The 27,838-nt window shown below is 40.7% G+C and overlaps 1 protein-coding gene across 2 annotated transcripts; it reads right to left on the bottom strand.

Moving 5' to 3' along the window:
- Nucleotides 1-1,439: 1,439 nt before the first annotated feature.
- On the bottom strand, nt 1,440-12,272 carry MPC1 (mitochondrial pyruvate carrier 1). 2 transcript variants are annotated; one of them, XM_062490217.1, is made up of 5 exons: nt 12,123-12,272; nt 7,160-7,163; nt 4,945-5,041; nt 3,198-3,330; nt 1,440-2,439 (listed from the first exon to the last, which is right to left on the bottom strand). In XM_062490217.1, the coding sequence occupies exons 1-5, from the start codon at nt 12,191-12,193 to the stop codon at nt 2,421-2,423; spliced, it is 324 nt and encodes a 107-aa protein (XP_062346201.1). In that variant the 5' UTR covers nt 12,194-12,272; the 3' UTR covers nt 1,440-2,420. The 2 variants fall into 2 exon arrangements, with proteins under 2 accessions (XP_062346201.1, XP_062346202.1); XM_062490218.1 differs by lacking the exon at nt 1,440-2,439 and having other exon boundaries at nt 3,204-3,280.
- Between the last annotated feature and the right edge of the window lie 15,566 nt (nt 12,273-27,838).

Below are 27,838 nucleotides of genomic sequence, written 5' to 3'. Positions count from 1 at the left end.
TCAGTGAAACTCACATAACCCCATTCTTTCTTCCAGTGCTACCTGAAGTCAATGTGAAAAGAACAAAAGGAAGCCATTAGCACCATTAAGGAATTCAAACTCAAGAACATACCATTTCCCACCCTCTTTAAACCATTGTTCCCTTTTTTGGATTATCCCAAGCCTACCCATCCTAAAATGGCCTTATGCCACTGTGTTTCAGTGTTTTGTCCCAGAGGAGTAGGGTGCAGACTAATCAGACAATTGTTTATTGCAATAAATTCCTTTTAAATAATATTCCAATAATCCTTACTCCCAGCACCTTTAAACAAAGAAATGGTATATGTAAATAGCTTGATAAATAATGCTTTGACTGACACAGGCCACAAGCCACTTGGTGGCACTCTGCCCATATAAACTATTCTATTCACCAGGCAGACTGACAAGCAGTGGAAATCCAGGTATTTCCCTTCCTAAACAGGGCCCAGTCCCTTCAGGTCACATGAAGGAGGGTTTGCTGCCACACCTTCCTCTTTTTGAAGTCTAGGAACTGCAGGAAGCATCCCTGGCTCAACATCCAGTCAAAGCAAGGTAAAGCCCACTTTCTCCCTGCAATTCACTCTTGCTCTAGTCCCATACCCTTGCCACAATGAATGGATAAGGAGAAGAAAGAAGGAGAAAGGTAGAAGAAAATAAAAGTACAGTGCACTACCAGGAAAATGAGAGAAGGAACTCTCGCAAGTGGTATTCTTTGGGTAGACAAGCAAAGACAATCAGAACAGTGATCAAAGAAGGTGAGAGTAGAGTGCAGCCTGTACTCTTAGCTTCATGCAAGAGCAGCATGACACATTTCACACCTATGAAGTTCAAACTCACTTGCAGCTTATTTTTCTCTCCAGGAGTAATGTAACTAACTCTAAGATGCCAAGATAATCAGCTGTCCTTATCTGCTTGTCTCTCACCACTCGTGTACAGAAGTCTAACAGTGCTTCTGTTCCAGGAGAAAGGGAAAGGTGACTGCTCTTGTGACAGAACAGCAGTACTGAAGGGGCAGCTTTATGCAGTAGCTTTTCTAAAGCAAGAAGTACCCGGCAGACAAGCTCTATTAGCCTCTTTCTTTTATGTCCATCAAAAAATGTTGCCATCACAATAGAATTAAACGATGGTCAATTAAGACTTGTTCTAATTGCTAGAAGACAATAGGTAAAGCTGAGTGACATAATGAGAGCTCTGAATTCAGCCCTGCCTGTCACAGCAGGACTACAATCTAAGTACCCGCACACTCTTTCCTGCTGGGGGAAGAAGTTTTAAGTATTAGAATCTAGAGGACACTTACCCAAATTCAGTACATGCCACTTACTTTTTCAGCTGGTTTTTGCTTCATGCTGTTACAGTAATCAAGTGACACTCCATAATAAAATTTCACTTTTGGTCTGTTATCACCATATAAAGAACAAAACTTTTCCAAGTGTTCAAGAGTTTTATTGCCATTTGGAACATGTTTATTGTTCAAAAACACTGCACTGAAAAAAATCTGTAACATACATTCTCACATTCTTTGTCAATTTTATCTTTACAGCAATGTAATTTTCAGGCAGATCATGCAAGAAAACCACTCTCACAATGAAGTCAAAAACTACTGAAAGGCACTTTGTGTCTTTCAGATCTCAGACTCCAAACAAGTTTAGTTTTTGCCTGTGTAAGAATTACATACATCTATAATAACTCCAACAGTAGGAAAAAATAAAATCCACTTAGAACTTCTTAATGAACAGTATTAGGCTTTGTTGCCTTCCTTCATTCAGTGCTATGCTTTTGTTTTTCCAAGACTTCATTAAATAGTGTGCGACAAAGATGTATGGTAATGAAGTCTCTTTACTGAGAAAAGGCATGCAGTGAGGGAAGAGGGATGGCTGCTCACTTCCAGGCTGCCTATCTACACATTTGTTCTTGCAGATTAGCAAGCCACTGCTTAAGTTAAAAAAAAAAATAGAATAGGAATGAATGCACTCAAGTTTAATGGCTTTTAAGAATGTTAATACATAAACAATGATACCACCTACACTTTTGTTTACTGACCTCTGTTCATGTTGATTATAAAATGAGTTTTGTCAAACCATCATGGGCCACTCTTGTAGACTGTTAGATAAAGTTGGTCTTTAAATACTGCTTGCTATTTGGGTGGCTAACTTTTTAATAAAAGGGTAGTTATTAAAGGTCAGTAAGGCAGCAAGACTTAAAATGTAATGGTTTACATTGCTGAATAGTACTTTTTAAAAGGCAAGATATAAAAATTATTAGAAGAATTCTTGGTGGGATCATATTCATAATGGGTTTCTGTTTAATCCCCACTGTAATTGTCACAGCAACTGTAGATGGCATGTCTTCCTTGGCTGGCATTGAGGATGAATACATTCCCTGGCTTATTTCAGTTAATATATTTAGTTCTTTTTCTCCAGCCTGACAAAAGAAAAACAGCTTTTGTAAGAATGAACACTGAAATACAATTGCTATTAAAAACCTATGAACTTACAGTAGAACTTTATCAATGAAGGACATTGTACAAAACTGCATGTGGACTTGTCTCTGTGTAAATTACTGACCAATCTCCTTTTTTAATTTAGAGTTCAGTAGGTTTCATCCTCTCTTGCTCCACAGTAATTTCTTGGGGCAGAAAACAGAAAAGCCATAATCCTGACTCACCAGGATTGCTTGGGGCAGTGTCTGCAGTGCTTGCCACACAATCAGGGTGTGAGACTGATGGCAGTCTGTTCCCCAGGCACACTCAGTTGGCTCCACCTCATGTATGGAACAGTCAGCTCTGACAGGTTTTGTGCAACTTCTCTTTCAGGCGTTCAACTCCTTCACGGTTTTATGGATGTTTCCATCTCAGGAATTCGTTACCAAGATGGACACACACAGACAAACCAATAGACTGCACAAAACAACCCCCAAAATAGCCAGCAGCTGCTGAAGGCCCTGTCTACACTCTCTCATGACAATAAGGGCTTCCTGCCTTTTCTATGTGTAGACCTCAGAAGGTTCAAAGTAGAAAGTTCTGCCCACTGACAACAAGCTTGTTAAAAAGGTTTGCAAAAGGCAATGAAGTTAAACGAGTTCAGGAGCCATGTAAAGCTTTGCACTGCAGTTAAAAATCACTAAAAAAGTACTCCAGGAGCCATCAGTTTATGACTTCCCCATTTAAAAATGTAACTTGCCTGTATTTGATCAGTCGTCCTCCTTGAATAAGTTGTGCAATTTCATTTGTGAAGTGGCATGCAAAAAGAAGCCAGTTTCTTGGCTGCACTTTGTAGGCAAATCTCATGAAAGCCAAGGAGTAACAACACAGTGCTGCAAAAGATGATAGGTCTTTTTAAGAGGCTGTAAATATTTGCATTTTGTTGATTCATAATTTTCCTACTAGTAAAACATAATGACAGGTAGAAGGCTTGTTGCTGCTTATGAGTTTTCCAACATCCCTACAAACATGTCCACTTGGACAATCCAGTGCAAGAAAACACAAAACAGTGCTCATTTCCACTATACAAGAAAATCTACATGGCTGCAGCTTTCCATAAAAATTCATTTTACTCATACACTATCCTATAATGCAACTGAAGTCTTTTTAGTTTACCATCTAAATTATCTCAGCCAGAAAATAAGTGTTTGTCTCAATAAGACATAGTCTGTCCTATACTATTATTCTGGCATTTTCTAAGAAGTATTTTTAAAGACAGTAATCACTTAAATAGAGTTCTTTCTGGGAACATATTTTAAAATAGACTTTAAGATCAGGAGCTTTCAATGTCCAGGATTCAAGGTCCAGGAAATCCTGAACATTCAGAAACATGAAACTTTGTTACCTGCTTTCTAGAAAGAAGATAAATTATTTTGATCTGTTCTCCTATAATAATTAAATCCGAATACAGGAAGTAACAATCCAAGAATTGCCTAATTTTGTAAAGAACTGACAGGCTTAAAGAAAAAAATTAGTAAATCAATTGTTCAAGGAAAACAGCCTTTTTAAAAGGACAGATATTCTTTTCTCATCTCCCAGGTTCCATACACACACCAAACTATATATACACCTGCAATAATTTAAAAAGGTGTCTCAACATTGCTAAGTTGGGTAGCTGCCACCAAAACACTATTTTCAAAACAGTTTTGCTGTACTGGAGACTATTTAAACTAGTCTTCTGGCTCAAGAAAGCTTACTAAGCAACTGAATTACTCTAAGCAGAGCCTAATGATAATGAGGCTATAAAATTTCTTAAGCCAAAGGTATTTTGCTTGTGGGAAGAGGAATTACTCAGAATTAAGTTAATTGAATTAAGGAAGAGACATAATGCCAAAGTTAAGCTAATAAATTAAAACTCCAAGACTCCTAATCCTAGAAAGGAATTTGAACATAGAGACAGACATCTAGGCAAAAACTACACATTCCCAAGTGAGGTGGAAAAATATTGCTTAGGAGTTTAAAAATAATTTCTCATTTAAAAATAATGTCTCATTAAGAGTCACAACAGTCTCTCACAGACAACTGCTTTGCAAGAAGTTCAAGTCTTCTTTGCTGCTTCTTGCACCCTGCTGACCAAGCATTACCATGTCTTCACTTGGTCAGCGTTGATAAACATTTAAATATCACACTAACCACAAAGGATCATTGTTCTTTATACAAAGAATAAAACTGAGTAAAGAGATACATTTTGAACAAGTGTGTGCAATGGTGTAAGACAACAAGAGTTATATTTCAGGAGACAATCTGGTCTTGTAAACTGCAAAAAAAAGAGCCCTTCAGTTTTTCAGTACCTCTACTTAAATGGCCTCTTAAGTTACATAACAAAGATATTTCATATCTGCATCTGCTTTGATCACCATTTGCAGACAACTAATAATATATCACTGCTTAAAAAACAAACTATTCTGGAGTCAGTTTCCTAACAAGAAGAGTGTCTCAGGTCTTACCAAATGTCATTCGGCCACTAACAATTTCTGGTGATTTCTTCATGTCATTAATAGCAGCAACAGGAAGACCCCAGTTGGCAACTGGCCCCCAAAAGTGCTGTAAAGAGGGAAAACAAAAATGAAATTAAACAAAACCAAAGATCTCCTGCAGTATTCTTAGTTTTTTTTTCTTAGCCACTCAAATCTAGAAGGCAGGGTTATGGATAAAGTTAAAAAAAAAAAAAAAAGACAGGGAATTTTTAATGGAAGAGAGAAACACTAGACCTTTCTTTTAGTGGGATCTAGTCTTCAGAAGGAAAGGTAAATAAACCTACAGATTGATAGCTCACTTCTGTGCAGAGAATTAGCATTTCCCTCTTTCAAATAAGACTCCTCAAAAATATAATCAAAAGGTAAGGACTTGATGAAATGAAGAACTGAAGCTGTTTTCATTTTATGCTGAGGATGAAGAAAAGCTCAGCAAGCATCTTTGAAAGAGCAGGGCCAGCAAGCAAAGCAAACTGTTACCCTGAGCTTCATCTGCAATTGCTGAAACGATTTGGTGATTACTTAAAACTCAGTGATTCAACAGAGGAGAGCAGTTAGTGACAGGTATGTACATAAAAAACAGACAAGAAGTGGAAAGGATCTAATCAGACAAACTGGCAAGTCTGTTTTGATGGGCATTATTCAAAAGACTCTAAAGTGAGAAAAATAGCGTCTTAAGTTCAATTTCCGCTCCTGTTATGAGCAAAGGCTTCACCAGAATTCTTTCCACAGAAGATGCACACAGTATTTGCCTCAGCTTCTTTTAAGAAGAAACTCATTCTCAAAAGTAACTTGGCCAGACACAACAAAAAAAAATGCACCTCGCAAGAAAAATTTTTGCAGATACAAGCTATATCCATTCTTTTGGCACTTCCTGTAACTGTAACATGTTTAATGATTTGGAATTCTCAGGGGGTATTTAAATTTCTTGCAGTTTTAATTCTAAGATACTCTTGCCAGTCTTTGTTGTAATGCTACAGTCAAACTAAAAGCCACACTTGCTTCCTGCAGTTGCAACAGAAGAAAAATAGAAAAAGTGAATTTAAGTTACACACACAGTTTTGATTCAACTTCAGTGCAATACGCAAAGTACCGTATTCCTGCAAATTCAGATTTATAACAGTATTCTGAGTAACAGAATAAAAGCATTTGTTTGCTATATTCCTAGTGAGAGGAAAATTGATATCTGTCATGGTTAAAGCCTCTCAAGCACGTCAGCTGTAACACGGCATAACTGAGGAGAGTTGCATGACTACATGGTATTGACATTGCACCACCACACCAAAGCAAACTTCAAGTGGAGAGACACTACCTGTACTCGGTGATGGTTTTATAGTAATTTCATGGCTCTCATTTGAACAACTGTAGTTTACGAAAAATAAGCTTTTTTTTTTTGGTCTATGAAGTATTTTACAGCTTTTAAGATTCTGAGTGACAGCTTCTGTTTTGCAAAGTAAATTAAATCAACTTGGCATTTTTGCTTAGTCTATTGCCATTAGAACACAACCAAATAATACACCACAGATTATGGACCACTCAGATCTGGGCTGTGCAAGCTGAAGACTCGTCAGTAAACAAAAGTACCACAGCAGTAGCTTTTCTCTGCTAACAAGGAGTTTTAACTGGAACTTTGAGGTGGTGATGCCTTGGGTTTTAAGTGCCTCCAGGCAGGCAGCCCTTTGAAGTCTCACAAGAATTAAAGAACAACTACAAGTTCATCTTTTGTCTAGGCAGAAAAGCAAATCTTCCATAACATTATGATTCACAGTACAACAGGCATAAAATTCACACTTCCACTTTTAGGCAAACTGAAAGTGTCCAGGACAGAAGAGTGTAGTGTGAGTTATTTTGTACATTTATTGTCAGGCCCGAAGGCCATTAGAGATAAGCCAGGTAGTTTGGTTATGTATTGCTGTTATATAGAATAACATGTTTCAAACTGCTTTGATCTCCTTAGCAAAGGAGTATGGAAAAAACAAAGCTCCTTGAATTTAAGACATTCTGCAGGAGCGAACACTTGGTCACCTTACCTCAGACTTGTAATTAAATATTCCTAGTACATCACTCCTGGAGGTTTATAGTATACCTTTCAGGTGCAGACAAAGTCATAACACTACTAAGGGAAAAAGACAGCAAGCTACTGAAGTTAGGAAGAACATGAAACCAGAAATCCTCTCCCTTTTCTTACCGTACTGTTCAAGTGAACCATCATTGTTTTCCATTCAAAAAGCATATGAAAAAAAGAAGAAAAAAAAAACCACATTAGTTTCTTTCATAATCGACATAGACAAAAGCATACTACAAATAGAAAATAGGTAGAAGTCCAAAAGCTGTCATGGCATTAACTCTGAATAATGTGTTAGTGTTCAAAAAATCCCATTTCCCACAAGAGCTATGTCAAGTGTCCCACTGAGAAAAGTGTTTGCTGCTCTTTTTCCCAGGTACATAAAATCCCACTATGGTCACTGGAAGATATTCAACCCTTCAGAGCACCCAAGATCCCATCCCAACTAGTTTAAAGGATGTGAAAAGACATCAGGCTTTGTCATGACAAAGCAAAGCAGCTGAAATTCTTCAGTGAAAGCTTTGAAGTCACTTGGAATTCTCTGTGTACCTCTGTAAGTAGGTCAAACCAAAGACTGCCAGATATCTTCCTGTTACTAAATTTGGGGCAACTGTGGCTGTGCCAAACATGAGCTATAACACATTCTCAGTGATATATGCAATTGCACTTTAGTCATGTATGGGGTTCATTTCAGTGATCATCTAGGTACCAGTTTATGTAATAGCTTAATGATCTATGCAGAAAAGATAGACTATAGCATACATTTAAGATTGTTTGTTATGAAGCTTTTGTAACACACCTTTTTTAAACACCTTTTTAACAAAAACACTAATCAGACTTTGTTCTGAATTATGACTTACAAGAAGGCATTTCTTTTGAGAAACAGGTAGGCTGATAAAAACCTAGACCTGTTCTGAGTTGCAAAACACTATCACTTCCCTCACACTAATTTTCATGTTCATAGATCACCATTTTATAAATAACTATGGTAAGGGAACTGTCAGGTCTACTTAGGAAATCACATAGGATGTATGTTTCAGTGAGTCTTCACTAGAAGCTGGTTCAAGATACTTAGTTTGGATGCCCTTGACTAGTCTAACCACTCTTTTTTGTTTTCTCTTTAACTGATCTGCAGCAACAGTTGAGTGAAGATCACAAGACAAATGTAACCTTAAATATTTTCATAAAACCTTAACTAAACTAGTTCAGATGTGTCTTCTAGAACCACATTTTTGTGCCAACTGAAGTCAGCCTTAGTTTTTGAAGTGTAAGTTGTTTCCAGGGAAGTGAAAGCCTAAAATAGAATCAAACTGTTAACACTTTAACAGAGGAGGTAGGTCTGGCTAAGGTCTTACAAGGTTGTCCTTACAATCACGTGGCAGTGGAACACTTACTATACTCGTAGAAGAGGACAAACCAAGGACACATGGACTCTTCCAGGAAACAGGCATCCAGCCTCAAAGCTCTGCAGCCAAGAGAGTTGCAACAAATGCACCACATCCAATAGTGAGGATACTGCACCACGTGCACTCATCTATTTCTGAAGTGACTCCATTCCAAATTAGTAGTTTCCAAGAACTTCAAGAACCACATTCAGTCCATTGACAAGAAAACCATTGTACTAATGTTTTCAGAACTGTGGACAACTGTTGGATTTACTCAATCAGTTTCCAAATGTCCAGTTTTCTGTATAAATGTCTAGACATGACAAGAGGAACCCAAGGCTGTTCAATACCTTGCATCAGTACCAAGTTCGTTCCAAAAAGGCTATAGTAGGAAAAATTAAATTTTCTAAAATTTCTGCACATACTTTCCTCATTCTGGCAATAAGAATATTAATAGGCCATTCTGCAAATATAGGTGAACTGTCACTGTTTTCCCTGTAGTGATATCCTCTAAGTGGAAAGGGTACTACCCTTCTGCAAAACAGCAGATTGTTCAGTTCTCAGAGCACACAAGACAAGCAGGTGCTGTGTCCTTCAGTTTATAGCACACGTGTAACTAAAGGACTTTTAATTTTCAAGTTCTTATGTCGTCATGTTCAAAGGTTTACTAAAGAAAGAGATCAGAAGGTCTGCTAGTTTTTGGTCTATTACCAATGCTAACTCCTCTGAAGTTTGTTTAAATTGAATGAAAGTTCTTAGACAGCTCACATCAGTTTAAGTGCTCAGGCTTTCCAGCCTCAAACTCTATTTAAAAGCCCTCTACATTAACAGAGTCCCTACATTTGCATTAGTGCCAAGTCATCAGGAAGAGACAATTCACAAGTGCCCCAGCACACTGCAATGCTCAGGCTTGTTTTTCTCTTACCAGGAGATCTTTTGATTCCTTGGAATTCATTATGGGACAAAAACAATTTACGCTTCCACCACAAAAAAAAAAAAAAAAAAAAAAAGCTTGTCTAGAATGATGTCTTCTGTCTTCTTTCTTAAAAGAGGAGGGAAGCTGTTTTATTCGATGTTTTTCAAAAGATGTTTTAAATCAATAGGATAGGAAGTAAAAGGATGCAGTTGCCTACTCTTAGCAGCTTAGATAATACAACTGTAGTGACAGCTGCCATTTTTAGAATCTTGAGGAAAAAAATGCAACTTCAGCTTCACAATACCTAGAGCTATCAGGCTTTAATATGCTAATCAGCTAGTTTTAACATTGCTGCATTTTACAAGAAGCAAGAAAAGTCTTACCTACAGCTTATGTTCTTACTATGCTCATTTTGAAGCATTAAGACACAGTTAGGGTAAATTTGTATTTGTATGATTTACAGTCATTCAGATCCCTATTAATCACCACTAGAGAAAAGCCAGATATGAAACTGGCAGAACAATTAATTTTTGATTGCGGTTTTAAAAGCAATTTCTCCTGTTTCCTTGTGCAAGATCCAAAACTAACCCATGACATAATACAATTCTAATGCTAGATACATCCACCTGAGCAAAGCAGCATGCATTCATTACGCTAACTTTCATGCTTGCAGGTTATGAAGCTGAAATCAAAGCCACTTTATTGGAATAGATGTCTGCAAGTTTTGCTTGCCCCAAGCTGTAATAATGGAGCACTTAATCCACCACTTTGGGTAACTTCAGTTATTCTACTGAGGGTCAAATAATCAAAAGCCTAACACTGGTATCCCAAACAACACCTAAATTCATTAATTTGGACACGTTTCACATTCATAAAGTCTTGATTCCTTGCAACGATTAGATGCTGATTTTTAGAACACATGCCAGAGTCTCAGAGCTTTATGGACACTTTTACTCTGTGAGCAAAGAAAGGACTTTTTCTGCATAGAGTCCTGTAGTCTGGGGAAGAAATGCAAAGAAATAACTCTCCATTTCTTCCATACAGAAGACAGAGAAGTCTTTTACTGACAACTATTTAAATTTTAAACTCTACCAAAAGCCAATAACTTAGACACTTATCTCCTACTGAGCAAGAAACAATGCTGAAAGGCCAGAGCAGATGGAGCAACTGACTTCAGCTCTTCACGACACACCCAGTAACAGGAGTACAAATTAAGCAGGTATCTTCGTATATGGCAAGGCAAAACACGTTCCATCCACAATGGCAGAAATTGTGGAATGCTCGTTTTACTGAAGTACAGTCACATATACAGCTTGTATGAAGACTAGATGAAATACACCTGAAAGTTCTTTTTTAAAAAACCTTCTCAGTCTTAAGTGAGGATACAGATATTTCCAGTAACTGATGACATTAGGAAGCAGCTGTTATCTGGATGTTTGTTTTTCTAATTATGAAGCACATTACTGGTTGAACAGCCATTTACAGGCACCATATGAATCGTGTTACAATTAACTAAGTCTTAGCACTAATACGCATCCATCAAGCTTACATGGTATCCTCAAGACTTTCAAAAGGAATCACAAAAGCCTGCTCTGGACCTATGTGTTTTGCTTCCAGGTAATTCTCTTCCTTCTCATATTTTTGTCCCACTGTTTCTGTGGATTTTGATTTTATGAATACAAAACAAATTGGGCAAACTTTCCAACACCGTACCATCCTCACAATAAAGCATTTCTTCCTAATAGCTAATCTAAGTCTATCGTCCTGAAGTGCCTCTATATTATGATCCCATCCTTCTCCACGCAGCCTTATACCATCTCCTGCTACTTTAAGACTACGTTTCTCATATAAACAGATGCCTCCTACATGCTTGCTCAACGCCAAACAGCAGTTGCAACAGACGTAGGTAAAACAACAAGCAATAGCTACAGTGAAAGGTTGCTCAACCACCTTTATTAGAAGAGACCATTTTTATTTGTTTAGTTTGTCAAACAACCTGTCAGCCAGAGTAACTTCAGCCTGCCTACCCGAGACTGTTCCCGCACAGCGGTTCAACAAGATTTGAGTACACCAAAACTGTTCTTTAAGGCAGTCTTGTAGTTTCAATCCAGAGTACCATATCCCTTTCCACAGCACGAAGAAAAAGCTTGACACAAGCAGTGAGCTATCCGAGAAGCGACTTAAGGCATATTCCCACGACAGCGGGGCTCTAATGAGCCTCTGGAAAGTGATTCAAATAAGAGCCTCAGACTGCACCCACGATCAAGCTCGCTTCAGCCCACGGCAGAGCAAAGCCCATTCTGCCCTTGTAGCCGGAGCGGTCAGGCTGTCCTGGTCCTGGGCTCCCGTGCCCGCTGCCATCCCTGTGCCGCAGCTAGCGAGCCCCTGTCCGCGGCGGGGCAGCACTCGCGGCTGTCACAGCCGGGCCGGGAAGGTCACGGAGGGGCGCAGCTGCCGCGGCAGCTTCAGAGCGCGCCGCGTCACTTCAAGGTCAAGGCCCGTTTGCTCGTGCCGGGGCGGGACAGTGACAGCCCCGACCGTCCCCGAGGGCCGAAAGGAAGGGAGCGACGGGACCACGACAGCTCCGGGACGCTCCTCGCTGCCTTCTCCCCTCGCCCAGCCGCCGGCGAGAGCGAGTTCGCCAGGGGTCAACCGGTGCCAACCGTCCGACCCCGTCCCGGGCACCCCGAGGCTGCGGAAGGGTTCGGGGACCCGACGCTAGTCCCTGCCGCCCGCCCGGGCAGGGCGGTGGACTCGGCGATGACGCCCACCGCGCCGCGCTCACCTCATCAGATAGTCCCTGAATTCCTTGCTGCGCACATATTCCACGGCCTTGCGGCCCAGCGCCGCCGCCATGGCGTCTCGGCGGCAGTAGGGTCGGGAGCGCCCGCCTGGCCCGACCGCCTCACGCCGCGATGCCACCGCCGGTGACAAACGCCCCGCGCGCCGCCCGCCGCCCGCTTTACGACAGCGCGCACGCCCCCCCGCCCCGTCCCCGCGGCGCTGTCGCCGCCCATTGGCGCCGCGGCGGCCCCGCCCCCCGCGCGCGCCCGGGCGGGGAGACGGTCACGGGCAGGGGGAAAGGCAAGGGGCCGTAAAGCAACGCGGACGGAGGAGGGGGGGAGAGCGTCGCAAAGCGTGCCGAGGAGGGGTCGCCGTGGGCAGAGCCGCAGGCATTCCTGCGCAGCACGCGGGGCAGCGTCGCGCGGCGGCTCCGCGGGCCGCTATTGGCTGCAGGGCCGCGGCTGGTCGCTCCCCATTGGCGCGCACCGCCCCGGCGGGGCGTGTGGCTCCGCCCCCGGTGGCGCGAGCGCGGCGTGATGGGGGAGTGGGGGGCGTGAGGGGCCGGGTGACACGGGCGGGGGGGAAGAGCTGTGGGACAGACTGAGCTGGGAGCGTGTGGAGTTCTCCTGTGTGGAAACATTCCAAACCCACCTGGACGCGTCCCTGTGTCACCTACTCTGGGTGACCCTGCCTTGGCAGGAGAGCTGGACTAAATAATCTCCGGAGGTCCCTTCCAACCCCAGCTGCCCTGTGATTCTGTGCTAAATACTTCAGTAATTTTAGTTGGTGTGATCTACGATCCCATATCTCACCAGCACTTTCTATTTCATACCTGAGCACAGGTTGCTTACGTACAAGGAAAGATAAACTCTAATCTTACGAATACTATCTCTAGACAATTTGGGGCATACAAACAAATTCTTATGTCTTTGCTCAGTGCACTAGAGATAGTGAAAATGGATGTTTATCTCCTGTGCTTTCCAAAGACTTGCAGTCTCAGCTTTGAGGTCCAGAGCTGGGCTGAGAGTGCAGCCTGAGGCACAGCTGTGATCTGCAAGAAGCTCTGGACACAGTGGGTGCTTTTGTTTCCTTCTGTTTCCCACTTCCCTGCAGCATCTTAGGTTAAAGAACAAAACAAAACACCACAACCTGCCCCCCCTCAAAAAAAAAAAAAAAACAAACAAAACCCCCACACACACACACCAAACCCAAAATGCTCAAAAACTGTACAAAAAAGTCCCAACAGAAAGTTTCTCTTCACACTTCCCTCATTGCTTGTTTAAAGAGCAGCAGGTTTGAGGAAAAGCATTGGGTAACCTCTCCTTCTTCTATATATATTCAGCATATGATACGACAACCCACAACAACGCCCTGCTTTGCTCTGTGAGTGGAAGAATTTTAATCCCCTTGGCATATTGCATAATGAAAAGCCAAAAAGTAGCCCAGCATATTTCAGTGGTCTACTCAGAATCCTATTTAAAAGCAGCAATGTCAATCTGAATGCGATCCCAAGGAATAATTTATTCCAGTTGATTTGACATGCACTGACACAAGGAAGGTCTATGGAAATCAGTCCTGTATGTTCAAATAAAATCTTCGTGGCAGGATTCCACATATCCCAGATGGCTGGGCTCAGTCATTAATATTACAGCTACAGATACAGAACTAATTTTTAGCCTTACATAATAAGGCTAAAAATGTAGTCTTATTCTCCTTCACTGAAAATTTGTAATTTTTTCTTTTTCTTAACACCATATAGAGAGCAAAACAATAATCTGTCTGCATTGGAAGGCATTGTTCTTTAGTCTTTCTTCTTGAAGTAAGCAAGTTCTTTTAGTGTTTTCCCACAGGCTGTGCCTATTACATTTTAAAATCTTTTGCCTACTCCATTTGTGTTTAGCTTTCTTAAGGCATAGTCAAGGGTCATCATGTCTCAGTCGAAGCCTTACCAGTAGTGCATTACTCTTCTCCAATTTTGAAAGTATCTCACTTTTCTGTTTTGTTTTCAAGGTAGTTAATAGAAAAATCATTAACCTGAAATGTGTCCAGAAGAAAGCAGTCCTACATGACAGGCTCTACCAGTTACACAACAAAAACAGGATCTGAAGTTTGCTTTTGTTCTGTATGTATTTATAGTGCTTTTATTTGCATATGGTTTTAAGGCTTTTTTCAAAGGATATAAAAAACTGTACAAAAGATCCCCTTAATGTATCCATTGCTTTTCTTTTGCCCCTTTTAGCCTGTCCAATAGAGAAATTAGGTTGGATTTGACATGAGTTGCTCTTGAGAAGTCCATGTTAGGTGTATTTTTGAGTGTGTTGTTCTCTGAGTGAACATTAACTGGTAGTCTAGTAAATTATTGAAACAGGTTTTTCTTTATAGTGTTTTTTTGTTTGGTTTGGTTTTGTTTTTTTTAATATCAGAATTAGGCCATTTGACTTAAAATCTGCTGATTTTTTGGTGAACCCCTTCTCTTCAAACATCTTTTCCAGTGCAGGACTGCCCTGTCCTTCCATGACCTGGAGGAAAATCACTGATGATCTCAAACTGATCATTTAAAATTGCTTCTGTGAGGGCCTGGTGGATTTCAGAGCAAGTGTCATTAGATTTTGCCACACATTTTTTACTAAAATATATTCTGCCTGTTTATTTCCTGGTCTGAACTATACTTCTTTCTACTTTTTTTCACACTAAATTCATACATATTTTGGGTTATTATTATAACACTTCTGCTTTTATCTGTCATAGACATTTTCTGCATTATTTAATGACTTCAACTTCCTTTGTCTCATTGTATTTTCTAATGCTTTTATCAAACTCCTTTAATTGTCTTCTATGTTCTGTGATAGTTGAAATTGATTTCAGAACTCCACCTTTCTGATTCTGTTATAATCAAGTTGACACAATTTCTTTATTTTCATCTACTCATATGTCCTCTTGGCTATTTACTTGTTCTCTTTTAATTTTTAGGTCACTATGTGCTTACGAATAAGAAAAGCTATGTATGTCAAAGGATGGCTCCTGAGTTTCTTCTAACCAGAACAAGTAATTGTAGCTGGTTTAGTTTTCAAACAGACAGGTCCCCTGCAATCTTTTATCCCTTAGATTATCTTCACAAATACCCTGCCTGCCATTTCCTGGAATTTCTTCTGATGTTCTCATTGCTTTCTTTTGTTTCTTGTTAGCCTTGTACTTCTGGCCTTTGCAAGGAGATACTTCTGAAGATTCTTTGGCTGTCCAGTTATTCTCCTTATTTTCCCTCAGTCTTTGGCCAGGTCATTACATTTCTAACTCACTTCCTGACTTTTGTGACTGTCTGTCATTAAGCTACAACTTTTCCTCACTGGATTTGAAAGCTTGTGTGCCTGAGTTCCCTTCCTTGTGCAGCAGTTACTCTGCATACTCTGTATCCCATATACTCTGGGATACTCTTAACAACAGAGGCTTTCTGTCCATAGCAGCTCTGCAGCTCCTCATCCCTTGCTGCTAGCATGTCTGCTCTCTCCTGAACTTCTGCCTGCAGCTGAAAGGATGGAGGAGGGCATTCCTGACTCCTCCATTGTTGCCTCCACAAGTCTTCAGTGCTAGTGCGCACCCAGGGCTGGTGTTTTTGCCCACAAGGACACATACACACTGTAGTCTGGGCTGGGTGAGCTTTAATATTTGGTAGTACCTTAAATTTTGCCCTCTGAGGAAGTGATTTGTTGGATGATTGGTCTGTTCAGCAAATGTATGCTGTGTCTCCCTCAGAAGGGAGTCTCCATATCCCACTCCCCATTCCTGGGTGGGAGGGGGGGAGGGGGGGAATGGCAGGAACAAACCTTCTAGCTACAGGGGACATATGGCATTTCCTGTTGTCATCTCAGAACTGCATCTCAGGAATTAGTACACATTGACCTCCGTGGACTCAGATCTAGCTGTTGAGTAAAGCAGCCTGCCATATTTCTCATTTTCAGGCATCTACTGTTTTCCTCTTGACTGTCTTTGCAGACACATACGTGGTGGTGTTCTATCTGCCTGGCAATAATGGGCACTGCAGAGCAATCTACTAATGCTACACAGTAGTTAAGCTTGACAAGAAAATCAGTGCTAAAGGATGTATCTAATTACAATCCTTAACAAACATCTTCGGGGGAAAGAGTGGTGCCTTTTCCCATCTGTGAAAAGAATTGCAATAAAACATTATTTAGAATGTTGCTTGACAGACAAGGGAACAACAATTGAACAAGTTGTTGAAGAAACAGTGACTTCAGGACTGAAGGAGTTAATATTTCCCTGCTGTGGTAGCTACAAAGTTGCAGAAAATTATGAAGAAAATATAGAGTGCTTGGACAGTCTTCCTAGACCTTGTACTGAAGTACTTGTTCGTTAAAGTGGGCAGAAATCCCATGGTAGGTAGACAAGACTGACTAGAGCCACTATGGCATTTAATCAGCTGCAATCTCAAACTGAGCCAAGTGAGAGCACAGCTTGATGTGACACTTGCATTTCTCTTTGCATCTTTGATTACAGATACATTATCCCTACATGCTGGCATGATGCTTGAGCAGTTTTATTCCATGTGGAGCACACAGCAGTAACTAAGTAGATTGAACACCTGAGCATGCTAAGAAGGGAATCCGTGTTGCAGAAATAATGAGTAACATCTGTAAAATGCATGCTCAGTGCTGACAGGTTTGCGAAGGCATCCTAGTAGAAATATGACTTTAGTATTAGTCTAAAGAAAACTGAAATAAATGCCTAAAACCTAAATAACCCAAGAAGAAGCTATACCTCTTTTTAAAAAGCACTTTCTGAAATTCAGAAGTACTTGGTGCTGAAAAATATATCTGCAGCTTCTAGAGGTAACAGATCTCACTGTGACTGACAGTGGAGCACATTGTTGCACAAAATTGGCATGTATCATTTGAGAAGTCCACAGTTTCTGTGTAAAACCTGATCAATTAGGATAAATTTGCACATTTTGGAGCTAGAGGCATTTAATCATCTGCAGTTCTGGTAAGGATCTGGAGTAGGATCAAACAGCAAATTAAAACATACTTTTCCAGCTGAGGTCCTGCAAATAAGACACTAGTCTTAAGAAACCGCCAGAAAAAAACCCTCTTTTATGAATGGCCAAAAGAATGCTATTATGTGGGCATTGCTTTGGATAGAGTCAGAAAGTGAAAAGTATGCAGAATGGATCTGGTAAAAAATGTTTATTGTCAAGACATAAATATTGGCAAATTAGCAGCTATTGTGATTAACAATGTTTGTAGGCAAGCCAAGCAACCTCTGGGCAGAAGGAACTAAAGCAAGGGTACTACCTATAACAACGAAAAATGAAAGTATTTTGTCAGCATAGAAGACAAGCATTTCAGGCAGTTGCTGCAATTATCACTGCTTTCCTCAGTCTTACATGCAAAAAATGTCTGTCATGATTAGATTACAGATGGGTGGGGCTGAATACTTGAAACTTTTATTACCATAGCTATTCCTGTTATTATAAACTCTGTAGGTTGAAACCTCACAAGCTGTAGGCTCTGGTCTATATCACTCTGGTCTATATCTATGTGAATAGGAAACAGCTAGTCCTGTGCTGTGAAAAACTGTCATGTCCAAAATTGTATAGACAAGGGGAAGCAGAGTACAGCAGTCTGACAGAGAAGCAGCTGGGTTTTTAGTGAGGCCGTTCTTTTTCTCGGTGCCTGAGAAGAAGCCTGGAGAGCTGGAGCCACTGCTCAAGGGTGGGGCAGCTCCCCACTGCTGGACTCACTGCCAGCACCAAACCTTGTGTGAAGGGTGGGAAACCCCAAACCAACCCGAATCAAACATAAAAAATCCCAAACTATCTTTCCCTGCTTTAACTTACAGTATAGCTATTTGTAAGGGCAAGTTTTCTCCTGGGAATTTTTTTTTCCTAGAAGTCAACTATTACTATTCAATAAACGGACCTTTAAAAGTGTCTTTGTTTTTTAACTTATAAAATTCTCTTCAATAAATAAGTTGTTACAATAAATGGTCATTTTTAGTAGTCATGTGCCCACTTCCCTGTGAGAAGAAGCACCAAACTTCTGTTTCTAGTACCACACAACTGCATTACTGGTATCCCTGAAACAATTGTGAAGGATTATCTTGTGTTTGGGAAGGAAGGGATGAGGGCTGCTTTTTCAGTCAGATGCACTCTGTACTTTATACTCCTAAATCAGGTCATCTGGGGTAAGAGAGCTTTTTCTTGCAAAATTGCCTTGAAAATTCACCTGCTTCACTCAGCTGATGAAACTTCTCTTTGAGTTAAGTGACATATACTCACTTCATTGCTGTAATTATGGTGTCCAGAGGAGCAGAATGAGAGGGTTGGTGATGCTCCCTCAGCAGGCTGTACTTCCTACAAGGTGTCAAACTGGGTTGCAAAACAGAGTTGGTTTCCTCATCCTGGAAAACCTGCCTTGGTGATGAATCTAACACGAGTTAAAAAAATTGAAAAAAAAACTTTTCTGTTCTGTTTTTAAAAACTATTTCCAGTTTCTGAGTATCAGTGATGTGACTTGGACTTCTCAAGTAAGGTTGGGAGATTTGCTTCATCCATTGCTGCCTAGTGAAGTGTGTGCTGAAACACTTGTGCTTTATGAAGAAACTTCACTGTTTTTCTCCCAAGATTTGTATGTCCTTCTTAAAGTGCTTTAACCGATACAAACATCCCACTGATTATAAGGAAAAGGGTAGAGTCAGTCTTCTCAGTGATGGCAGAAAGTGAGGTGTCAAAGCTGAGAGACTGGTAAATAATGACAGTCATTTTAGTTATGTAATCTTTTCCTCAGGACTCACAGGTCTTTATTGAGCTGTATATAATATAGAAAATGATAAAAATATAGGTCTTTGGCTTGGTTTGCTACTAATAAATTAACTTACTCTATGTTCTTTCCTGGAAGCTTTGCTCTCCTCAGTCTAAACAACCTAAGTGAGGCTTAGGATGGCCAGGAGCAAGGGATCATTCCTGAGAGAAAAGTATAATTCTGTGTTTTTCTTCTCTTTCAGCCCTTCCCCAGTTAAAGAACAACCACCTAAACTACTGCCACTGGAAAACTGAACATAAATATTGGTAGACTTATCCTAGGGGGAAAAAAGAAAAATGGTAGGTCATCATGTTTGAGACAAGTGCATGATTATACCAGGGCTCATTCAGTCTAATTGCAGTATCTTCAGTTGTGTTAAACTTAAGGCCAGTTTTCCTTTTGATGGACTGACATTTCTCTTGCTTGCTGGAGAACTGTGAGAGCAAGATGATATCTAAGATGTCCCTGACTTACTAGAGGAAGCCAAAGGTCTCTAAATTGGTGACGTGTATCCAAACAGGGACCCTGAAATCACCTTTGGCCTTTTTCCTTAACTAAAAGAAAAGGGGAAATTTCAGTAGGCTACAGTGTATAAATGAACCACAGGCACACATGATGAGTAACTTTGAAGGTAAACATGCCAAAGTCCTTTCCAAAGCTACTGGGATCAAAGTGAAATAAGCAATAGGTCACAGTGGACTTCTACAAAATCATTCAGGACTCAGCACAGAGTCATTGAGGTTTGCACAAGGCCTAACAGACCAAAAAAAAAAAAAAAAGTAAATATTCAAGTGTGTATACTTATAGAAGAATGCATACATTTTACTCATGTATCCAAATGTGCATGTGCCAAATTGAATTGGGTAGTTATAGACAACCTCCAAACATTGTAGAGAGGATCTTTTCTTATTAGAAATATTTGAAATGTTGTGTCCCACAGACACCTGAATTCATCCTAATATGGGTATTGATCTTTCCAATAAACATGAATGTTTGCTGGTGATGCTACAGCTTCAGTTCACAAAAGCTATATCATTTTTTGCAAGACATATTTTGTTTTTCACACCAGGTGCCTTATAAATTAAATACTGTATCCAAAAGCTACTGATCCTTGGCACCTGGGCTGGACAGTAGTGTCTGCCCTGCACACACAGGGAATATTAGTTAGCCTTTGCAGAGTGCAAACCAAACCTTTCACACAGGAAGTTCGACAAAACCAAACCAAGAAGATATGTGGAGTAGATCAATGCCCTTACTGTGACCCCCCTCCCCTCTGTGACTTTGGTGTTGCTTTCTTGCTCAGATTGTCCCTCTTGAAGGCTGTGCAGAAGTACATTTTTATAATCTGCTGAAATCAGTTCCTTCTTTGAAAGTTCAGGAGGAGGCAGTGGGAGCATCATCTCTGCATCACATGGAAACCCTGTGATCCCAGTACTTGCTAAGGGGGCTGCAGATCAGGTCAGGGAACCCCATCAGCTCCTTCCTTAGGCTGGTGTTGATCAGATCCACACAACAACCTCTTGGGAGTGTGATGCAAGCTTCCAGCAGTGCAGGCTTATTTATGTTCTTTGGACTCAAAGAGGGACTGTCACTTTGCAGGAGGCTGCTCTGATGGGAGTTGCTATGCAGCACTTCCATACTGAGTAGCTGCTCTGCACAAATTTCTGCCACATCATTCCTCAGGGAGGCTGCTGCAGCAGTGTTTGTCACAGAGCTGGAAAAAGTCTCACTAGATGTAATCCTTAATGTTTAGGTTTACCAAAAGTAGTTCTTCTGGGAATTGCTAATATTCACCATCTTGAAGCTGAGGAGATGAGTGGGGTAGTATTTTCCCCAGACAAACACCTTCTTTAATGGTGACTATACATTATTAGGAACAGCATTTATTATTTGTTAGTCTTTCTTTCCTTCCTGTGATTAGAATTGTGCACCCTCTATCTCTTTCTCAGTGTACATCTAGATATTCAGAAGCTGTATAAAGCCAGTCAGTTCACAAGTTGCCACTCAGCTTCAGGCGTTGGTAATGTAAAAATTCAAGATTTTGTGTTCTAATTTTCACTCTCTTTTAAAAGTTTGATTATAATTGGACATCTCATTTGAAATTAAAGTCTCATGTATCCTTTTTTTCCCCAAAGGTTTAACCCATGTTTGACATGTATTTCTGTAAGGCCCCTCTGTGGTTCACAGGATAAGTGCATTATTCATACTCTAATAATTTATTTGGATTTTAAGGCAGTGAGTTTTTTACTATGTTTAGGGAACACCTTTTGCCTGGTCTTGTTACAGGCTTTAATCATATTGCAGCAGCTGTGGAGAGCAGGTTGTTCTAAATTAACACTGTAGGTAGTCATAAACATCACTACATTTCAGAGTGATATTCTATATTGTCAAAAGACAGCAAATAATATCCATGTGTACCATAGTAAAGATACAGATTTAAACAGGGAAAGTTGTGGCTTTTTTTGCGACTTAAAAATATTTGAATTAATCTGGGGAGTTCATCCGTCAGTCTTGATCTGCTCATTCAGTGCTGAGTGCTTGTGATAGGGTGATGTCAATGCATGTCATATTTGAGGTCCAAAGAGACCATCACAAGCATTTAAAATTGATTTCTAGATTACTGCAGGCTATTGAAGTCATCCACTTGCTTCTGCACTAATCTTCTTGTCTGCTAAGGGACACTACTACAAGTGATACAAAGGGAATGATAAACCCCTTTTCTCCTCATATGTTTTAAGATATATGTTTCAGGGTCTTTAATGATCATTTTGGTGCTCTTTCTCTCTGCATCTGAACTCTGATCTTTAAATATATTAAAGTTATATTAGTTGATGCCATTTTAAAAAAGTGAGGCCTGAATGGTGGGGTTTGCATGGCATTTTCTTGCCTTTAACATATACCTCCTAATCTCTTCTGATGGCAGCAGACAGAAGTGAAACCAAATAGCAAAAGATCAGTACAGCCAAGAGTTTCTGAAAGCTGATGGGTTGGCCTTGTCATTTCTCTAAAGTGAAAGGCAGGTTGTTTCTGTTCTCTGTGTTTAAGTCTCCATTGTAAGAGCTGATGTTCCTAAAGGGTAAATTATTGTAGTACCAACAGGTGGAATAAGTAAATGGATGAGTAAAGCAAATAACTGATTATAAAATAATTTACAACAGAGACAAGAGACCAGACAGCAGTGTTGACGATTAAAAAGTCTGGGTAAGTGCACTAGAAATCACTAGTCTTCCTTTGCATGCCTTAGCAAGGAGACTATCATTAAAATTGAAGCTGCAAAATTCTACAGTAGGGAAAGAGTTAAGCTTTACAGCTACTGCTGTTTTTGCCAGTGACCACAGACCCTGAAGAACAGGAAGAATCAATTAAGCAGGAGTGTGCCAAGCCAAAACAATGCTTAGGCTTACCAAAGATGGTGAGTCACCAGCCTCTTAATAAACTAATTTCCTCAACAAAAAAACAGTTGAAAGCCAGCTCAGGCCAACTTTGGTTGTTTAGAGAAAAACCCTAACAGCTCCTGTCTATCTAGATGAATGGACAGATAATCCTTTTTTCCCATCTTGTCTCCAGACAGCTGGAGTATAGCACCTTTAACAGATAATGCACTGAAGTTACCTATGAGTAACTTGAAAAGCTGGAAATAGCCTAAAATCCTTGTCTTCAGCTCTTCTTTACAGCTTTTAATGCAAAATCTTTGCTTCTTGTGATCTTCATACACTAGTTGTTATTGTTACTGTCTCTTGCTTGCCCTGCAATACTGCCTGAGGTGCTCAGCCAGCAGTTGTGCTGCCCTTGAAGATGATGCTGTTCAGGCATATTACAGGATTTTCTGAGCCTCAGGACAATTCCCATGGTACATTGTTGTGGGATGTAAAAAGGGGGTGAAGTGAACTGGGATGGAATAAAGGAGGGGAAAGATACAAGAAAGAAATGAATGTTGAATAAAGAGCAAAATTACAAGTTAGAGGGGAGTTGTTGGCTACTGTTTTGTTTTTTTTTTAAAATTTTTAAATGAGTGCATACCTCAGGGAAAAAAAAAAGCATGGTTACTTTCTTCTTAAGTGCAGAGGTTTAAGATGGTTGCCAGTGCAAGTTTCCTAAAAGAGCTCTGTCTTGATCAGCACTGGAATATATTCTGGAAAGCCTTCCTCTCAGATATCTTATTTATTCATTTTCTGGCACTGGAGGGAAAGACTATAACCTGCCTGCCAAGGGCCTGGCAAGACCCATGGCTTCTTAACTAGATCCACTGAAAAGTTAATGTGTGTCCAAAAATGGATGGACTTGGCTCATTCCTGGAATGAGGAATTAGAAATAGGAATAGAAGAGAAAGCCTGGATTGGTTTTGTTTTGTTTTGTTTTCTCTTTAATTTTCCTACCTGGATGCTCTTGTATATGATTGTGGTTCTCCGAAGATGCCTTCTTTTTAATTGCTGGGCCTGTAAAGACAGGTGTATTGGATTTATTTGCCTTCCTACTAGAAAAGACTATAAACCCACAAGATGGACCTGTGGGGCAGAAATGTGGTAAGAGAAAGGTGGAACAGCTCATGGTAGATGCTGAAGTGCAGAGAAAGAGGATGGGAAGGGACATACATGTCCCAGTGATGAAGGACCATAAGGACTAAAAGAGAAGGAAGTTTCTTCCAGAAAATAAGGGAAGGACAGAAGTGGGAGGAGGACAGGAGCAGCTGGCAGTAGAAAAGAGAAATGAGACTGCCTATGGTCAGAGCAGAAATCCTATGAACAACATTCTTGAAGTCCAAGTTTGTTCGGTTATGCTTGCTTGGATGTAAAATTGCATGCTGTTTCTCCATCTCTGGTACCACATGCTATTCCTGCAAGGAGCCTGAGCCAGACTCGCCACCTTTGTGATGCTGCCAGGTCTGATGACAATCCAGATGTGAATGCCAGTGTAACTGTGTGCAGGCTTAGATGTAATGCCAGGGAAGCAGAACCAATCCCTCAAAGTAGGAGAGGTTGATTTTGCTTTTGTGGTCACTAGCAAGTCCAGCAAACAGAAAAGGCTATGCAGGCTGCTTGCCAGAGACCAGCAGTTTCCAGAAGAATGGTACCTTGGAAGATCTCAAGGGGGCAAGGGAAATTCATGCTGAGGCAGGTTGTTTGAAAGCACTCGTTTGTCTGGCACCAAAATCCTAAATTTGTCTAGTGGGTTAACTGTGTGAATGATGGGCATTAAAGGCTTACTTGTTGCTTCCCCAAACAGAGTTTTGAGTACTCAGGCTGCACAGAGATAACAGTTCCAGGTATAATTTGAACAGGTGACTGTGTGCTTTTTAATGTGACCAACACATGGCATTCAAACCTGGCCAGTGCTTAGGGACTGGAAAGGAATTATGCAAAAACAAACAAGATACTTTTTGTTTTTCTTTTCTTTTTATTTCATTATAAAGAAAGGAAAGGATGGGCATGCCAAACCAAAATGGCAAAATACAGACAAAGGTGAGCACTGAGGCTTCTCCTTGGGGGCCATCCAAAGTAAACCCTTGTCTTGGTAGGGTCCAGCTCCCCATCCCTCCTGCCAGGAGGAACCCAGCATGCAGCCAGCCCTTCAGCACAATCACAGCTCTTTGAAGTTAGTTTGCACAGTTTCACAATACCATCAGCCCACATCATGGTGGGGCAGCAGCAGCTGAGGCCAGCAACATTAGCAGCAGCAACATGGGATACAGTGCACAGAAAAAAGGGAGCAAAGAGCTTGGTTGCAAACAATTGTAGGTAACAATATAGAAAGTCCAAAGATCATCATTCTGCTATAAAAATATTACACTTCATAAAACCATGTACTATAAAAAAAATCTATTCGGAAACGCTGGTAAACATAACAAATATCTGTACACTGGCTGCCCTTTTCATACAGGAAACATAAAAAGCGTGAACCTCAGAAATCATCATTTTGTAAACATGAATATGGAGCCTGTAAACAAAGTGCTAGATCATGGTTCATATTTTGTCAATTTAATACTACCCAAGTAAATCCCTTACACACATCATCACCTAATGGCCAGACTCCAATACTGCAACTGTAAAGAGGACTTGACTCTGAGCTCTCCCACTAGAGTCACTGAAGGTGCATATGGATTTAAGGAATTAACACGGGAGTGAAGGCAGCAAGATTTGGCTCTGAGTAGCAAATCAGAAAGAATCTTTTAGCAATTGGTTTTCATTTTCTGCTTCAAATGCATATTTTCCAGCCTCCCCTTTCAAAATTTGCCTTCATCAAAGAAGGCATGCATTTGCTCATTTTTCTTTCAGGCTAAAGCATTTATGAACAATATGTCCATAACATCAATTTAAGAGACATAATGGAGCACAAGTTGACTCTGTAACTATGTATACCAAAGAAAGAAGTAGCAGTTGAATGATTCAACATTGAACATCGTGTTTTTCACAATATGGGACAACAAAAAGGGCCAAAATCTTGATTTTGGACTCTAAACTTTGGGCTGCAAAATGTTTTCATGTGCAAGCCTTGTGATGACATGAATGATCAGGCACTGCCTGACATACATGTGTTGTTACCTAGTTGCACCTGGAAATGCAAGGTCGAGGTTCACAAAAATCTAAGAAGAGAGTTTAGATAAAATTTGGCTCTGAGAATTACTGTAACTTTATTTACTCTGTAACATTTTGGTTCTTCACAGGCTTCAATCCATCCTTCACCCGAATACTATGAGTTTTAGTTCTGTGCACACTGAGAACCTTACTTTTAACTTCATTTTATTTTCTGAGTTTAAGTTCTCATGTTTTTGCTAACTTTCAGAATAGGAGAGGGTGTGCAATTGTGTGTGTCTGCTGTGGACAGACATGGAGAGAGGAGTGTGGGACTGTGTTCACACAGGACCTGAGGTACCAGAAGCATCTTAGCTGCAGTGTTTTCAGGCAACACAAGATTTCAGGATCAGGGTCAGCTAGAAAGTAATATACACTTCTAAAGGAAAATGATGTATACTTCAAAAGAGGAAAAGAAAAGTGGGCTTGGACATTTTACTTTCCCCCCCCTATTTTAACGTTTTATACTAAAGCATCTTATTAACATTATTTTAGACTTTTTATTTTAATGTAAGGAATATCTGAAGGGTTGTGCTGCTTGCCTGTCTTTTAGGATTCAGATATGTGAATGTGGAGTTCATGTGGCTCTTGCTTAAAGGTGTCCCCTCTGGATGTTCAACAATGGAACTTTGCTTCTAAATATTTGCTTTGGCATTTCTGATGTACACAACGAAGAGAGGGCTTCAAAACACCTGCCTGAAAATATTTTTCCAGTGAAAGCTACAATATATTTTCTGCTATAGTAATCTGCTATGTCTTCTGTGTTTGACTGCCTTACTCCTTCTAAGGATCAAGAAAGTTGTAACATGCCCCAAAATCAAGAATTTACTCTGCAAAAATGGATGATTTAAAAACAAACCCTGAGGTTTTTTCATCACTTTTATTAAGGTAATGGTGGCAAAAATACATACAGTCAACATTATTTCCCCGTGACATGCCATCTGTGGCCCTACACCTTCTGATTACAGGGAATTTGTATGAACTTGTGGCCAATTTTCAGAACTTGCTCTCCCTCTCTGTGCACAGGGCTTGGCACTGGGAACATGCTGCTGTACAAACATCACATAATTCATAGCCCTGACTCGGAGCCACACCTGGGCTCTGCTCAGCATAACAGAGGGACAGAGGTGACACTGATCTTGTAGCCACTCCAATGTTGACAGCACTGTTGGCAAAACTGATTCTGTTGCCTTCCTGCTGTCTCCAGCCATTTGTTCTGACACACAAACATTTGCTTTGCCCCGTGGTGACACCTGACTAAGGGAGGTGTGAAAGGGCAGATGAGCTGGTCAAGTCAAGAGAAAGTGACTACCTGCCATTTTTAGTGTTAGAACTTGCATATGACAGCATAAATTCAGTACACCAGCAGCATAAGGAACCTTTGTGCCATCCATGGCTTAGGGGATGAGCCATGCCCAGTCGTGACTAAGGTTTGGATGTATTCAGAAATACCAGAGCTGGGTACAAGTTGCTGGAGAGAGCCAAAAGGGCCTGTCTGAAAAGAGAGCCCAGTATTACATCCAGGGTTAGGTGAAGTACAAGGACACACAGTCTGCACTTTGTAGGAGTGTGACATGTGATGTCACGACGTCATGTCACACAAAGATGTGCTTCACTCAGCTCTCTGTCCTTGGGCTATTCCCAGCACCCTGGGCTCTCAGGGAGCTGAAGAAGACTTTTTTTTTCTGAGGAAACAAACCGGAATCTATCTCAGGTAGGCTTCTTTTTCAAATGAAGAGATTTGTAACAACATGTCTGTGATGGTTACTTGCCATTTGCTGAAATAGTTAGGCTTTATAAATGCTATCTGCTGTTAAAACTTGCTTAGAAAAAGTTAAACAGATTTTAAATAAGTGAAAATTCATGAGGGGCTGGGGCAGGGGTCATCTTGCCCTTTGAACAGCGTCTCCCACACCTCTGCCATATAGACAAGCTGTGGTGCTGTGTAGGAATTGCGATAACGCTTCCCATGATATTCTTCATCAGGGCCGTCTGGCTACTTCAGAATACTGAAGCTGCAGATGAGGATGGTCCAGCTCTGCAAAATGTGGGGATATGCCTCCTCCTTGCTGGGCAGGCACTTCTCTCCTGGACTGAACAACAAAACCTGCATGGATATGGTCCTGGGCAACCTGCTCTAAGTGAACCTTCTTTAGCAGGGGGGTTGGACTAGATGGGCTCCAGAGGTCACTTCCAACTCTAACCATTCTGTGACTGATTTTGAAGTGAGCCTCCAGATGTGCTCACTATGTGAGAGGTACACTATAGTATGCCTTGGACAGTCATTGCATTGTGCAGCTTGATGGTTAAAAATGTAACTATAATATTTGTAA

Source organism: Cinclus cinclus, chromosome 3 (genome assembly GCF_963662255.1).
Source record: "Cinclus cinclus chromosome 3, bCinCin1.1, whole genome shotgun sequence".
Taxonomy (NCBI): domain Eukaryota; kingdom Metazoa; phylum Chordata; class Aves; order Passeriformes; family Cinclidae; genus Cinclus; species Cinclus cinclus.
Note: the sequence above shows the minus strand (reverse complement) of the source record. Positions and strands in the feature narration are given on the sequence as shown.

What these genes read in the sequence shown, in the direction of transcription:
- MPC1 (XM_062490217.1), bottom strand. Translation starts at nt 12,193, where the DNA reads ATGGCGGCGGCGCTGGGCCGCAAGGCCGTGGAATATGTGCGCAGCAAG. An exon ending in TAGTGGCCGAATGACATTTG is followed by an intron (nt 3,331 to 4,944) that starts GTAAGACCTGAG and finishes CATCTTTTGCAG; the next exon opens with CACTGTGTTGTTACTCCTTG.